The sequence below is a fragment of the Drosophila novamexicana genome, unplaced genomic scaffold (genome assembly GCF_003285875.2).
Source record: "Drosophila novamexicana strain 15010-1031.04,08,12 unplaced genomic scaffold, DnovRS2.1 tig00000689-arrow-pilon, whole genome shotgun sequence".
In the NCBI taxonomy this organism is placed as follows: Eukaryota; Metazoa; Arthropoda; class Insecta; order Diptera; family Drosophilidae; genus Drosophila; species Drosophila novamexicana.
This window is the reverse complement of record NW_020824818.1, coordinates 1,206,208-1,221,008: the sequence shown is the minus strand read 5'-3', so window position 1 is coordinate 1,221,008 and position 14,801 is coordinate 1,206,208. Positions and strand designations below refer to the sequence as shown.

At 37.8% G+C, this 14,801-nt stretch overlaps 2 protein-coding genes across 9 annotated transcripts in view; one reads left to right on the top strand and one right to left on the bottom strand.

The window, feature by feature from the left end:
- The window catches only part of LOC115763086 (mucin-12), a 47,345-nt gene that overhangs the window by 12,036 nt on the left and 20,508 nt on the right, over nucleotides 1-14,801 (bottom strand). For 7 of the 8 annotated variants that reach the window (XM_030705520.1, XM_030705523.1, XM_030705524.1 and 4 more), the window contains exons 2-3: nucleotides 10,829-11,250; nucleotides 671-1,231 (exon numbers count right to left, since the gene is read on the bottom strand). In XM_030705520.1, coding sequence (XP_030561380.1) covers nucleotides 671-1,231; nucleotides 10,829-11,050 — 783 coding nt within the window. In that variant the 5' untranslated portion in view covers nucleotides 11,051-11,250. The remainder of the gene's footprint in view (nucleotides 1-670; nucleotides 1,232-10,828; nucleotides 11,251-14,801) is intronic. The other variant, XM_030705521.1, reaches the window with a different exon arrangement.
- LOC115763088 (fibrinogen-like protein 1) lies at nucleotides 7,166-8,160 on the top strand. The gene is made up of 2 exons (XM_030705526.1): nucleotides 7,166-7,932; nucleotides 7,989-8,160. The coding sequence occupies exons 1-2, from the start codon at nucleotides 7,214-7,216 to the stop codon at nucleotides 8,086-8,088; spliced, it is 819 nt and encodes a 272-aa protein (XP_030561386.1). The 5' UTR covers nucleotides 7,166-7,213; the 3' UTR covers nucleotides 8,089-8,160.

Below are 14,801 nucleotides of genomic sequence, written 5' to 3'. Positions count from 1 at the left end.
ACATAATATAAATACTTTTTACATAAACGATTCTTTTATATGTTAGATGTATGATCACAACTAATTATTCTTGCTAATTTGCTTTAATAATGTTGGAATCTTTTTAATTTTCAATTCGAGAGATAACATTTTTTTTTATTAAAGTATTCTGCTAGCTATCTACAGTTTTAGCATTTTCTACATATTTTTTTTACTCCAGAGGACTTCTTATTATTTATGCATTGCAATTTTGCCTTATTTGTAAATAAGATGAAAATTTACCCTTTCCATTTTTGTTACTCGGTTTTTGGTAATTTATGTAAACATCATGATTACAAGACTTTAGTTTTCATGATTTCCTCTACTCGAGTTTTTCTGAAGCCTAACAGATCGTTAAGAGCCATTTTCGGTCATTGCCATGGCCGGGATCTCATTGCCGATCGCAGAGCAAAAAAAAAAAAAGGAAGCAGAAAGCCAAAGAAAAGCAAACTAAGAAAAAACGAAAAGCAAACATAGCCGCATGCTAATGAGCCGCCAACAAGCGCATGAAAAATGACGGCCCAAAGCGGCGACTACCGTATTTCGGAGCCTGGACAGGCATAGGGTTTAACGTGTGCGGGTTCAGGTTGGGGTGCGGGGACGGATGGGCAGGCGGTAGATAGTGGATAGGCGGGCGGTGGGTACAACTTACCATTAGATTGCTCAATTTCAAACTTGGCGCAGTATCGAGTAACAAATTGTGGCCGAGTTTGTGCAAATGAGCGACGTCGTTGTCGTCGTCGTCGTCGTCTGCGGCGTCATCAACGTCCGCATGGCCATTAATCACAACAAAATCAACATGATCATCAACCAGCTCCTGGCCATAGCCAGTGCTTGGCATGGATGCAGTCGTGCACTCGTGGACGACGCCAGCGTCGCTGCCATTATGTATGCTATCCTCATCATCATCAACATAATCATCATGTTTGTCATCGTCATCGTCGTCGTCGTCGTCGTTGTTGCTTAGCTCACAAATGTCAACGCCTTGACTTGTTCGAGGCGCCCATAGCGCCATAGGCGCTGCGCCTGTGCTGCTGCGGGTGGTGGTTTTGGTGGATGAGGAGGTGGACCAACGGGATGTGGATGATGTCTTTTGTACTGTCTGTGTGCGTATCACCTGCATGGCGCCATTGGCGGTGCGCAGCACCTCCATTTGTTTGCGCTGTGTGTGTTGTGTGCCATTCGGCTGTGAGATATTTTGGGAATCTGATATCTGCAAAATCGGGCAAGAGAAAGAGAGAGAGAGAGAGAGAGAGAGAGAGAAAGAGACACAGAGTGTTTGGATTTGAGTGATAGCAGGATTATGTGTGTGTTGGATAACGTATTTGGATAACAAGGACTTAATTAATTGTATTATGATCGACATTTTTTTAGTTTGTCAGTAAGATTTTTGGCATGTTTAGTAGGTTTGCCCAATGGACAGCTTGCAGGCTGGCTCTTCATGAGGTCAAGTTTAACCTATACTGATCGATAGATGCATTTATCAATTTTACCCTCCAATTACATTTGGCTATCTAAGTCAAAATATTTATAGATTTGTGCTATTCAGAAAACAAGGCAGAATGAACGTTATTTCAATGTTACTCTTTACACGCATAACAAGTTTGAGTACTCTTATCATGCTCGACTAGCAGATACTCCGCACCTTTTAGTGAATTACCCTAACACATTTTTTGTATGCTCACTTGTTCTTATCCTTGAAATGCCATTTTTCATGTACCATCATGCGTAATAATCAATTTCATAATAATGAAAACCGCATTGACATTTGTGACATTTATCACAACAACTTAGAGCACAGAACAAGAACAAAAATATTATATATTTATAGTATAAAAAATACATTTTTGTTTCAAAATCGTTTAGAAATATTTGTTAGAAATAAATCATGGAGTTAAGAAGAATATTTATTGATGTTTAAATTCTGCGTAATACGCAAATTTAATGATATTTGTGGCTGTCTTTTATATAAGTAAGCATGTAAATAAATAACAATCAATACAAATAAGACCTGCACATGCATAGACTTTTAACAGCCAATGTACAAATGAGGCTGTCAAAATTGTATGCAAGTTTATTAGGTGTGTCCAATCGGGCGTATGAGTGTTGGCACAATACACACCATACATAACTGGGGAGTAGGGAGTAGATGGGAGGAGTGGCCTGCTGCTTTGTTAGCCAATGCACTTGAACGTCAAGTGGTTGCTTGGCTCTTATCTCAACAGCTGTGCGCGCTGGTCGCACACGTGACCAAAGCGAGCCAGTTACAAACCACTGAACCACTGCACCCTTTTAACCGTGTGCAACAATTAACAGCTGCTTTGGGTCGTGCAGCACACACACAAGTACATAGCTATCGGTGTTGCGGTTGTGTGGCCCAAAAGATCGATTGTAGCAATCGATTATGTCGATGATTTATAGCGTTTGAATTTTTATTAGGGTTCAGTTGGGCATATTCGTGTCAATGACCAAATCAAATGCATTCTCAATGCTCCACTTCCATGCAAATGCACAACAACAACAAAAACAACAACAATTGCCTGAGTCAATAGTCAAACATAAAATTTGATTACAACAAAAAGTCGAGAACAAATATTCTTTGTTACATGAAACCACAGAATGAACCACCGATGCTGTCAGTGGCTATTGTGGGTTGACTCATAGGTTTTGTGTTCTGACTAAGACAAGCTGTGAGTATTGTGGTAATTGTGGTTATTGTAACCACTAAGAAGAATTTTATATATGTGGGTTAAATATTTTCATTTTAATACCGATCGAAAAACTTTTCGTGACAGTGATAGCAAAATCACTACCAAATTATTTTTTTTTCAAAATATTTTCAAATTGTTAAAATCTGGATTATGGGCATGGAAAATCACTTAACATAGTGTTAAATTTATAAAAAAAAATCGCACATGGAATTAAGCGACGTGATATTTCGATTATTACAAATTTCATTAAATGCTTGATTTTACTCTGTAAGTAAGTGAAAAAGGAAACTTTTCTAGCTATTGCTTTTTAGCCCAGCTGCTCCTATCGATTCAACTACAAAGTATTCTAATATAAAGATCTTTTTAGAATTTCCAAGTTGTCTTAAGCTTAGAAATCTGTTAAAAAAAGCTTTTGGTTGATGACTTCATTAGGGTCTATATAAATTGCAGCTTCAAACATTAATCATAACGATATATTTATTATTGACGAGTTAGAAGCATATTTGCTATTGGTGACTTAGGTAGAGAGATATCTCGAACTCAATTAATTTTACCAGTATTTTCTTTAAGAACTATGTTGCCATTATCGTTTCCGTAAAACTAAAAAGTAAATCTTCCTTGTCCAATATTTTTGATGTCAACAATATAATATTATTTTCCGATTACATCGTCTATAATACTTATGAGCACAGCCTATAGCAAATACCATGTTCTATACGCTTATTAAACATATTACAGTGTCAGGTTTCGCCGTATAACAAAATTAATTATACAAGTTAGATACGCAATATGAATATATGAGTTAAAAAAGATAAATTTATGTATCCTGAGAAATTGTATTCTAAGTGTATCGTAATTTTGTGCCACAATTCGCCAACTACAATTTATTCCCAATCTCAGCTATCACTTTCAGGACTGCCCCCATTGAGCTTTCATTACTGGATTTGATTGGCTTTGAGAGTCCCTCTTTCAGTCCTTAGCTGAGTCAGACCATGTTACCGCAGGCAAATTGCAAATGCATAATAATTTGTACGGCTCCCTTAAGTCACACTCATCCTTGAGCGGCAGCCAAGGGTACTCAATACCAGGTACTGGGTACCAAGTACCAGTGCCAGTTACCTGGTACCTAGTATGAGCCACAATTGCGGTGCAGACATAAATTATAACCAAAGTTTCGAACCCTTGGGGCGATGCACGTTCTGTCGCTGAGTTTCTCACGCCACAAAGGCAGACAAAAGAAGACTTGTCTTAAATCTCCTTTTGGCCAGGTATTACATTTTTTGTTGTTGTTTGTTAGTGTGTGTGTCTATCGATGACCTCTTTTTACCAGCCGAGCTGGCTGGAATGTATGTGTGTAGGCTGTGGCTTTACTGTTTGTCCGCTAGAGAGTTTTATGGTCCCGGCATGGCCTGGCTTGGCCTGGTCTGGCCTGGTTTCGCTTGCCAGCCGGGCTAATTAAGCTATGCCAATCTGCATGGCTGTTGAAAACTCACACTCCCCCAGGGGTCTGCTCTAATCAAGGCAGCAGCTGGCGCGTTCGCCAAAACAAAAATATATTTCGCCATGGCCAAACAATCAAGGAATCAGTGTCATGATCTCGAACTTGAGCCCCCATGCGGTCGGCTGGCTGCCTGGCTGATAAAACCAAGATCCCGCGCCTCGCATAGCCAAATTGAAAAATGCTCAATGGCTTTATGGCTGCTGCCTGTTGCTTTTGGCTCAAAGTCAAGTTGAAGGTTCAATGAAATGCGGCAGCTGCAAAATGCAGCTGGCAGGCAGGAAGAGGGGTACCCCGAGACGCGCATATATTACAAGTGTGCTCAGCCATGGTACCCAGAGCCCAAAGTCGTGATGATGTAGACGTTGTAGACGTTGCCCGCCTTTGCCTCCGCCTCTGTCTCGGCTCTGGCTTGGCCTATGCCAAAATATTTTCGCCCGGGCCATGCTTTAAACGAATTTAATGATGCTGCCCGCAACATCGTCGTCGTCTTCGTGGCTGTCTCTGGCCATAAGATTGACTGTCTATCTCAGCTCTTGGCCTGCTCTGTCTCTGCCGTCTGTCCGTCTGTTTGTCTGTGTCAGTCTTTGGGCTGCCATATGCTCCATGTCTGCGCATGCATGTCGCCTTTTCTGGCGGCAGGGCTTACACAGATCGCTGCATAGACATACCAAAGCGTTGACTCTTTTTATTTTTAGCTGGCACTGACTTTGGCTGCACTGTGGTTATGAAGTCTACGAAAAAGTGTTGCTCTGTTATTAAACAAAAATAAATTAAACTTATTATTTATATTATTTCATAAATTTCTAAATATAAATATTAAATTATATTTTTACCTCAACTTTTAATTAATTAATTTCATTTAAGAAATATAAATAATACGTTTTTTATTTGAATACATAGTATAAATATTTTTAGTTTTTATACATTTACAAATTATATTCCATTCCATTTTCCCTGAAATGGAGCCCAGTGTGCTGCATGCTGCATTTTAAATTGCTTTCTGTCTAACAATGGCCATTTTGTTGGCCATGCTGGGTCTTAGCTCTGCGCCTCTTAAACGCTAATAATATACATTTTTATATGCATTATTTCTGTCACGATCTCGTTGGCTTTATATCTCTATAGAGCACAGTCTATGATCTCGTGTATATGTATATTTATATATATATATACATGTTTGAGTACCAAGTGCGACTACGAGTACTTATGGCTTGTTTGAGTATATCGAGTATATCGAGTAAATCATATGTGGGCCCTCGCTGTTCATGACCGCATCATGGCCAAATTGTAGGCTGCTTGGATGCAGTGTGTATGTATGCATTTGTGTGGCTGTGCCATGCACAGGAAATTAACAACTGGCGAAGCTTTTAATCGTAGCAAGACACGTCAGTTGACATCCTCAATTAGTTGCATGTAATTTACGAGCCAGTGGCCAGTAGCCCAAACGGACCGACCGGACTGAGTGCTGGCCAAGTTGGAAGATTTGCAGCCACCTCTTTATGCGGCGTGGCTGCGCGTCTCTTGGCAACCTAGTGACCCACAAAGACGTCGCTTGCCAGCGTCTATGTGTACCGTTAGCCTGCATTCGGGCTGGCTTGCCGCATGCCACGTCTGCCCCACAGTGATTGCAGCAACTGCCAACAGCAACAGCCAGCTTTGGCAAAACAAAAAAAAAACAACAAAATCAAATTCAAATTCTGCATTTTGCGCTTTAGCAAAAATGTAAATTTTTGTACAACTATACATAATGTAAATGAAGCCAGCGCCACAGACTCAATTCTTGGAGCAGTTTGTCTAACGGTGCTTGGAGCTGGGCTGGGATGCGTCTGTTGTTTGTTCTGCCCTGGCACAAATCAAAGATCGCGCCAGTCAATTGAATTCTGTCGGCAAGTTGCCTTTGACTTTGTCGGCAAACAGACACAGCGGGATAACCAGTCAATAGACTTCACATTGATATAAATTCTCACTCGGAACGGGGCAATCAAATGAACTGCGCGACTATTTAAACTGAAACTGACCACTGAAATAGCTTCAAACTCTAACTCCAACTCCAATTTCATCTCCATATTCCTTTTCTTTTTCAATGGGGTTCTTTGATTGTTTTCGATTCTATTGATTGCCTCGATCGGCAGTTGGTCGCGCCAGCAGCAGCAACAGCAGTGGCAGCAAAGTTCAATCGCGATAAGTTGGGCAGCAAAATAAAAACAGCAACAGCCGCAACAACTTTCAGCAAGTTTCTATATACCCTGCAGCCATATGGTAAATGTAAAGGGCATTTGAGCTGCGAGTGAGTGAATGTAACAATAGATCACAAAAGGTCTTTGTGGTTTTGTAAATTCACTAAATATTTCTAAAGATCTTGCTAAAATTGAATGTAAAGTCGTATGCCTATTTTATATTTATTAATAAACGTGAATAAGATAGAGCAACTATTTTTGCAAATATTTTCAAGATTTTGCTGTCTGTGTTATCAAGTCGTCACTATCGTAAATGCTCTTGCGATAAAAATTGATATAAGAATTCTCATACATGCAAGAAAAAAGTACACCTATAAATTAATGAATTAAAATGAAAAATGTGTGAGGCTTATACCTTAGCTGTAGCGATATTGCCCTCATCGTTGGTTATTGGTGGTATTTTTCCAACTTTCAAAATAATTTCAAATGAGGTAGCATTATATAGTATAAGTATATAGCATTTATTTAAAATCGTATAAGTTTTTAAACATAGCTCAGTAAAAGGTTTTATGCAAATTAAATAAGTCAAGGCTTTTAAATAATATGTAACATATATACTATAAAAACAATAGAAAGCTCAATAAACAGACGATAAAATATACAAAGCCCAATAGCTGAGAGTCAAAACAGTGTTGAACCCAAATACGCTTATTGAAAGCTTTTATAAAGTCAAATCGAAACAATTGAACGCCTAGTTCGTACATTCAATTTGTAGTGATTGGAGGCTATTGGAGAACTTAACGAAAATGTCGAAAAATCTAATTGCATTGGCTTTTTTGTTGCTATCTGCATTGTGTGTGGTCCATTGTGAAAGCCTGGAGGGTCGAATATCCGCTTTGGAAACACAGCTCGAGAACAAGGACGAATTGATAGCTATGCTGAGAATCAAAACCATAAGCGAACAGGAAAAAATCGAACAACTAGAGAAGAAACTCTCCGAGTTTATGCTACAAAACAACAAATGCCAATTCTCCAGCTGCCTATGCAAATCTACCGATTTGCATGAAATAAAAGTTCCCGGCACGGAACCGTTTCAAGTTTCCTGTGACTCGACTTTAGCCGGATCCGGTTGGACCGTTGTTCTACGTCGCATTAATGGCAATGTGAATTTTAATCGGAACTGGCGAGAATATCAACAGGGCTTTGGCGATTTGCGGGGAGAGTTCTTTATAGGACTTGATAAACTGCATCTCATAACCAAATCGCAGCCCTACGAATTGTATATATACCTGCAGAATTTGAATAATGAAACTAGATTTGCGCGCTACGACAGTTTTGCGATTGCTGATGACGATGCCTCATTTGAAATCACCTCTCTGGGTGCTTATTCGGGAAATGCCGGTGATGCGATGGTTCAGCATAAAAATATGAAGTTCTCAACATTTGATCTTGATAATGATAATAGCAATAGAAATTGCGCCGATGAAAATAGTTCCGGTTGGTGGTTCAATAACTGTTATCATTGGTATGTATTTATTAGTTTCTTTGTTTGTTAATATATAATTTATATTTGATTTTCAGCAATCTGAACGGACCTTATAATAGTGGATTTTATTGGTACCCGTGGCAAAAAAATGTGCTCAAATTTGCTCAAGTTATGATCAGACCAAAAGTTCATTAGAAATGGTAACTTTATGTCTGAATTTAATGAAAATTAACAGAATGTGAATAAACAAAACTTTTTAAAAAGTGGAAAAAAATTGTTTGAAAAAGCTTCAGTAAAACATTCTATTCTATTCCAGCAAAGACTATATTAAATTGATTCTTTTTATATATTTTTGCTATTAATATTTTTATATTTTATGTTTTTTGGAATATTTATTTCTGTTATTTTTTTTCTTATATCTTAATTTTGAATTTATAAAAACTAAAGTTAAATATAAATTTCAGATTTAAGTAATAGTTTTTTTTTAGTAATTATCAAATATTAAAGATATAAATTAAATTAAGTTGTGGAAAGAAAATAAGTCATGGAAGATTTAAAAATCGTGCAGATACATATTTTTTTTCATGTATTTGGTGTCCCATATATGGAAGAAAGTAAAGCACCTATAATCCTCAAAGAAGTTAAGTGTGAACTTAATTCTTAACTGCATGTTACGTGATTATTAAATTGACCTTAAAACAGAAACCAGAAAACTATAGCAAAAACCAATTTAAATCGAGTGCTTGAAAAGCAATATGACAGCATCAAAAAGTTTGTTGATTTTGCTTTGCTAATTGTTATCAGAACTCTTATTGAATTGATCTCAAAACTGACACAGGTTGTTCACTCTTGCGCCCTACGATGATGTCATTGCATTGGTATTAACTTTACAGAGTAGCGTTTTGTAGAGTATTTCGGAGAAACTCAATTCTCGCAGCCAAATAAAATACGCTCGAATTGTTGAACCGCCGTTCGGCACTTGAGCCGTGAACTTGAGTTGGCCACACGCACGACTCATGGAATGATGGCACCGGCTTTCGGCTCTCGTCATTTGGTACTCGATACTCAATATTCGATACTCAATGAGCAAGCAAAATCTGGTGTTGAGCTGTGGTCCGTCTGCAGTCATTATAATTAACCGACAAATTCTAGAGCAATCAATGGCAACAAAATGTATAAAAGCATAGCCCAAAGACAAGTGAAATCTGAAGAGCGCGCATTAATTACCACAGCGAGGTGTGTGCATAGATGTGTGTGAGTGTGTGGAAAGGTAAAGGTACAAAAGCAAATCAAAACAATAGCAAAATAAACACTTGCTGAAATATTCAAGTGACTTGGCCATGCGTTTGGCTCTTGCTTGGCAATTATAAATGTGAAAGATTCGTACGTTTCTTATTTGTATCTGGCAAATCGATTAATAAGTGGCACAGCGTGTGTACCTTGTATCTGTGTGAGCAGAAGTATCTGATCAGCTCGTGCGTGCGACCTGTTAATTATGCCCGAGTGGAGATGGTCAACGCTGATGCAGTTTTTCGCGCCGGCATAGAAGAGTTCTCTGACACACAAAAGCCAAACCGTCAGAATACAAAGTATCTATCAAAGTTTTTGCTATACGTAGCTAACGGTTTGAACCGCATGCCCAGTGGCATCAATGGAATCTTTGGGTATGGATAATTGCTTTAGAGCTTAAAACTGTAAAATCTTAATTGTAATCAATTTAGCAGTGAGTGGGTAACCAAGCTGTCTAGCAACTTTCTTTGATATAAGACTGCTTCTTCTAAGCACTTGAATGATATTAAACAATCTTTCAAATCCTTTCTCTAAATGACCTATTAACAAATTAACTTTTTATATCAAGAAGTGTTATGCTAAGCGCTAAATTTGTATTTTCTATATCTTAACTGGCTTAAGTAATTATGTATATTCAACAGCTTCCTTATATACCTATATTGTATTAAGTCAAGCCAATAAATATTTATCTCTGCTTTAAGTTTACTTTAAGATAGGTAAAAAAACTCATAGCTCACTTAACTCTCTTATTGTTTTAGTAATGTCTTTTCATTTGATTCTTGGGGGCTGGTCCCAATTGCTTGATAGCTAAATAAACTATTAACTGATTAAAATCGAAAGGCAGCTAAGCAAACTGGCAATCAAGCTCAATCAGTCGATAGCCCAGCCCGTTGCGGAGTGCACTAAATTAGTAGACGCCTCTACATTTAGAGTGCTGCAGCCTGGAGCGTGCCTTTCAATTTCATTTTAATGCTCATGCCCATTCTTACCTAAAAGGCTGCACTGACTGCAAAAACAAGCTACAACAATTAGGCCTCCACCTAGGCATCAATCAGAGCTCTGGTAACGCACTATGCACTGTGAGAAAATATGTTGAATATAAGAACAAATGAAATATCGTTTATGGCATCTATAGCTTTAGGACCTTGATTAAAAATTCGGCTTGAACTTGAATGGTTTCTGGAGTTTTTTGTTGGGGTTACTTGATTACGATTGACAAGAGAAGCAGGACACAACTGTATTGTAAAAATTAAACTTGAGGATACAATTCTGGCAGTTTTCTTGCGATAAATTGCATTCTAGATAAAAAGCAAACATAAGTTCTGAAGAAAATCAGGTTTCGATTAAAAATTTCACGGACTGCCGTAACAGGAAATGTAATATTTCCACGAAATGTTAAAAAGCACGAAAATAAATACAATTTATCCATGTGGACAAATCAATTTGTGCTACAGACCATGACAATTTTTTCGTTCGTCTCTCATTACATACATGAGATATTTTTATATAAACATATTTACAGAACCAAGCTATAGACTAGCGAGTCTTTAACTAAAGTCCAGGAGAACTTAATTTAATCAATTTTCCATTTTTTATTTCTGTATTTTCTTTGGGTTGTATATATGCTTGTAGTTCTCTTTCTTACCTTGCCGTAGCTGTTCAGTGGTCCATTTATCCAGCGATCTGCCTCCAAGCGGCCGCTGAACAGCGCTCCAGTGTTCGGATCGATGCGTTGCCATTCACGCACCTCACGCTGAAACGGGGAACGGGAACCGCCGTTGCCGCCGCCGCCAGCACCACCGCTGCCACCACTAAGATGATGATGATGATGGCTCTGACTGTGATTGTTTGTTGTTGCTACTTCCATGTTGCTGTCTGTGGCTGTTGTTGTTGTTGTTGTTGCTGCTGCTGCTCCTTCGTGCTACTGTGCGCTTTTAATTTGCACGCTCGACGAGCTCGAGCTGCTCTTGGTTGGAGTTGTTTATGGTATGTTTTGTGGTTGGAGGGCTGCTGCACTGGCTCCAGTTCTCCAGTTCAGGCCCCAAGTCGCTCTGTCTATTCGCTTGCCTATTTCAAATTATTATTTATTGTTATTATGCTACCGTCTGCTACCTTCTACAGCCGTTTTCGTTACTAAATTAATGGCAACTTTAATTTATTATCATCATAATCATTTTCTCGACGTTCTAACCAAGCTACTGTGTAGCACCTATCTCCCTGCCTGGCTGCCCAGCTTCTATGCTAACTATGATAATTTTCTTTGTTTTTCCTTTTTGCACGCTTTGCTGGCTGTTTGCTTTTATTTATTTTTATATTTTTGCTATTATTACTTTTTTTGTTCTTGATTTTGTTGCTTTCACGGTCCAATTTGAGCGCATGTGTGAGTATGTGTGTGTGTGTGTGCTGAAATGACAAGAGCAGAGTAGAAAGAAATTTCGTTAGTTAATTATATTGCAAAGTGTGAAAATATATTTTGCTTTTTATTTGCTTTGCCGGAAACCGAGTGCTTTGAACTAGCTCGCCTGAAGTCACTGCCGTGCAGATTTCTAATTAAATTTGTGGCCAACGTCCAGCGGATGTGTTAGATCCAGAGGCGCACGTTGTTTCCAACCATGACTGTCAGTTGAAGCTGTCAGCACTCGGCGGATGTCACAGTCTATTTCCGCTTGGCTTACCAGCCGCTTGTAAACTACTTATTTCTGTCAGTGTATTCATGTATGTGTATATTTTGTTAGGGTACTTAATTTAATTTGCTTTTGATGGTCTGACAGTCGGAGAATCGGCTGTCCAAAATACCAGTACTTGCCGCAATGACAGCACACATCCATTTATTATTGTCAAACTTGCGCAAGAATATCATTTTTTCCCCACTTTTTGTTTTTTTTTGTTTGGCGTGGTCAACGACATCGTCTGGCCCATAGGTGACCATATAATAACTGTGGTTAATCATTCTTATTTAAAATATAAATAAAATAATGTTCATAAATCATTTTTCATAAATATATACATTTAATTGTGTAAGATACATTTTATGAATCAAATTACATTTTTTTATTGAAATTTCAAAGTTAGTTAAATGTTTCCATGACATTAAATTATCTTATTGATCCCTAAAAAAAATTAAAAATGCAATCATTATATTATTAGTTTTATTAAATAGTTATAGTTATATTTTACTTATACCAATAGTTGTAAATGTTCGTAGTGTGTTTTAAAGTCCATTTTACAGTTCTATTTAGCAGAGAGCATATGTTATTAATATAAAGCATTTGCTTACAATACCACAAACATAGTCCCACTGTGCACTGTGGCACTGTCAAAACAAGTGTTCGGCCGGCATTAACACTGAAACGCCAGTTTGGCTAAATAGTAAACTGAATTTAGCACAGAGACCGACTTGGCGCTGCAGTCCCAGACCCACTTTGTACACCAACTAGTCCGCTAGGTCCCCCTATTTCCCCGCTGGTCAGCTTGAAAGAAAAGCAATTTTACTGCATATTTAATGGGAGAGGCAATGCGGCGGCGATGCCGGTCCGCTAAATAGTAACTGTTATTTAGTTTTTCTTTGGTTTTCTTTGGCTGATCTTTGCGTGTGGAGCAGAGTGGATCGGTGCTCAGGCATTAACTTCCTCATATGCGGACAAGGGGTATGACAATAACGCTGGCGCGAGTTGGCCAACAGAGCACAATGTTAAATAAAATAAAATGAAAATAAATAAAATGTGAAACTTGTTTTCGCCGTTGAACTTGCACTCGTTTCGGTATTGGCCAAATGCGTTGTGCTAGTCTCTTTAACACTAGGCAAGAAATAAAAGTTGTTATTATTTACTTGCTAAGAAAATGCTTGAATTTTGTTGCACTATTTCACTCGCGAATGCGGCACGCAACTTGGCCAAAAGACATTCACATCCACATCGGACACGTTTTGCCGGTTTTACTTTTGGCTTGAATTCTGTTTGCGGCTCACTGTGTTTGTGTGTTTAAGCGAGTGCGAGTGCGAGCAGCTCTTGATTGTGTTAATTAAATTTTAATTATGCGTAATTATGTATAATTAGACTTCAACGCTGAATGCTGTGCACCACAGCGTTGCCAATTTATTTTTCCCGTTGTATTCCTGGCTAATCGCTGGATTTGATTTGTTGGCCTTATCGCTGAACTTGTCATCGCTAAAGGTTACTACCACCTAAGCATTATTTAAACAAATTGTATGCATTAGTCGTCCGAACGTGTATTAATTGCTGCCTATGACATAGCCGCCCAGACTATTTAGGCAAATGATAGGGGCTAGTAAATATAAGCTTATATATGTGTGTGCGTGTGCTCGGCAACATTCTAAAATGTATTTATCTCTGCCATTCTTCTTTTGTAAAAGGTATGTCTTTTCACCTCTCACCCGACTCTTGAGGTGTTTTATCTGCAATCTTTGAAATAATTTTGAACTGCGGACTTAATAAATAAATTGTTTTAGGGGGAGTTGTGATATATGTCAACAGAAAAAAAGAGACACCATATCAGGTATTTCCAATAGTAAAAAAGAAATGTGGTATTTTGAAAAAGCACAGAATATATAAAATAAATGTTTGATAATAGATAAACAACCGAGGCTAGCATATATTTATGTTCGTTAATGCTGACTTATTTCGTTTTATTAAAAAAAAATTGCAAATGATTATATACAAGCATAATTTTAATATATGTACCACGTAAATAGTTGTTATGTTTAGGCCCACAAGAGAGCGTAACCCATACAACTTTCCAGTTATGTGGTTTAGTTCTGGACTAGTTCGCTGAGTAACCACAAAACCACATTGCCACCCGGAGCCACTGTCAAACGTGAGACGTTCAAGTCTAGTTTGTAATCATAGCAGACCTTTTATGAGCATGTACAGCGCCAGCTATTGCGAAGGTCAGTGCGAATAATAATACTACGAGGAATTTCTTTCTTTTTTTTTGTTTGTAAGTTGTTATAGTTTCATATATTTCATATATATATTTTTAGTTTGGTTTTGACATTCACTCAGCTGAAGAGTAAGCCGCAAAATACCGCAAAAAAACTATATAAACAAAAATATAATTTATATTCCATAATTACTAAAATGAAAGTCGATTTGCTGTGTGTGGTTGTGGTTGTACCTGAACTTGGATTGGGTATAAAAATGTATTGGGTTTTTTTTGCATTTGCATATCAAATCGATGCGTAATAGCGGAGCACTTGAAAATTTGCCTAAAAATATAGTTTGCTTATGTAGGTTAATCCGTCTTTTTAGGTTTTGTGTTACATTTGACAAATTAATACGCAAAAATTGTTGTTTGTATATATTTCTTTGGCTTTGCTGATTGATTTATTTGTTTGTTTAAAAATAGCGCTAACGTGTGGGTTGAGTCGTGTAAATATGCTTGGCCGTATTTATTTTTAAAAGCATTTCTGTGCAGGCGTCTGACAGTGGCATTGAAAGTGCGTAAGTAAGTTACTGATAAAAAGTAAAATACCTAAAAATATGTCAATTAAAAGGCCTATGGGTAAAAAGAATCGATTTCAAAATCGTTGGGGCTCAGTTTTGTTATTTTCAGCGCGTGCGCAACAAAAATCGTGCAACAATTGACCGATATGCAAATCT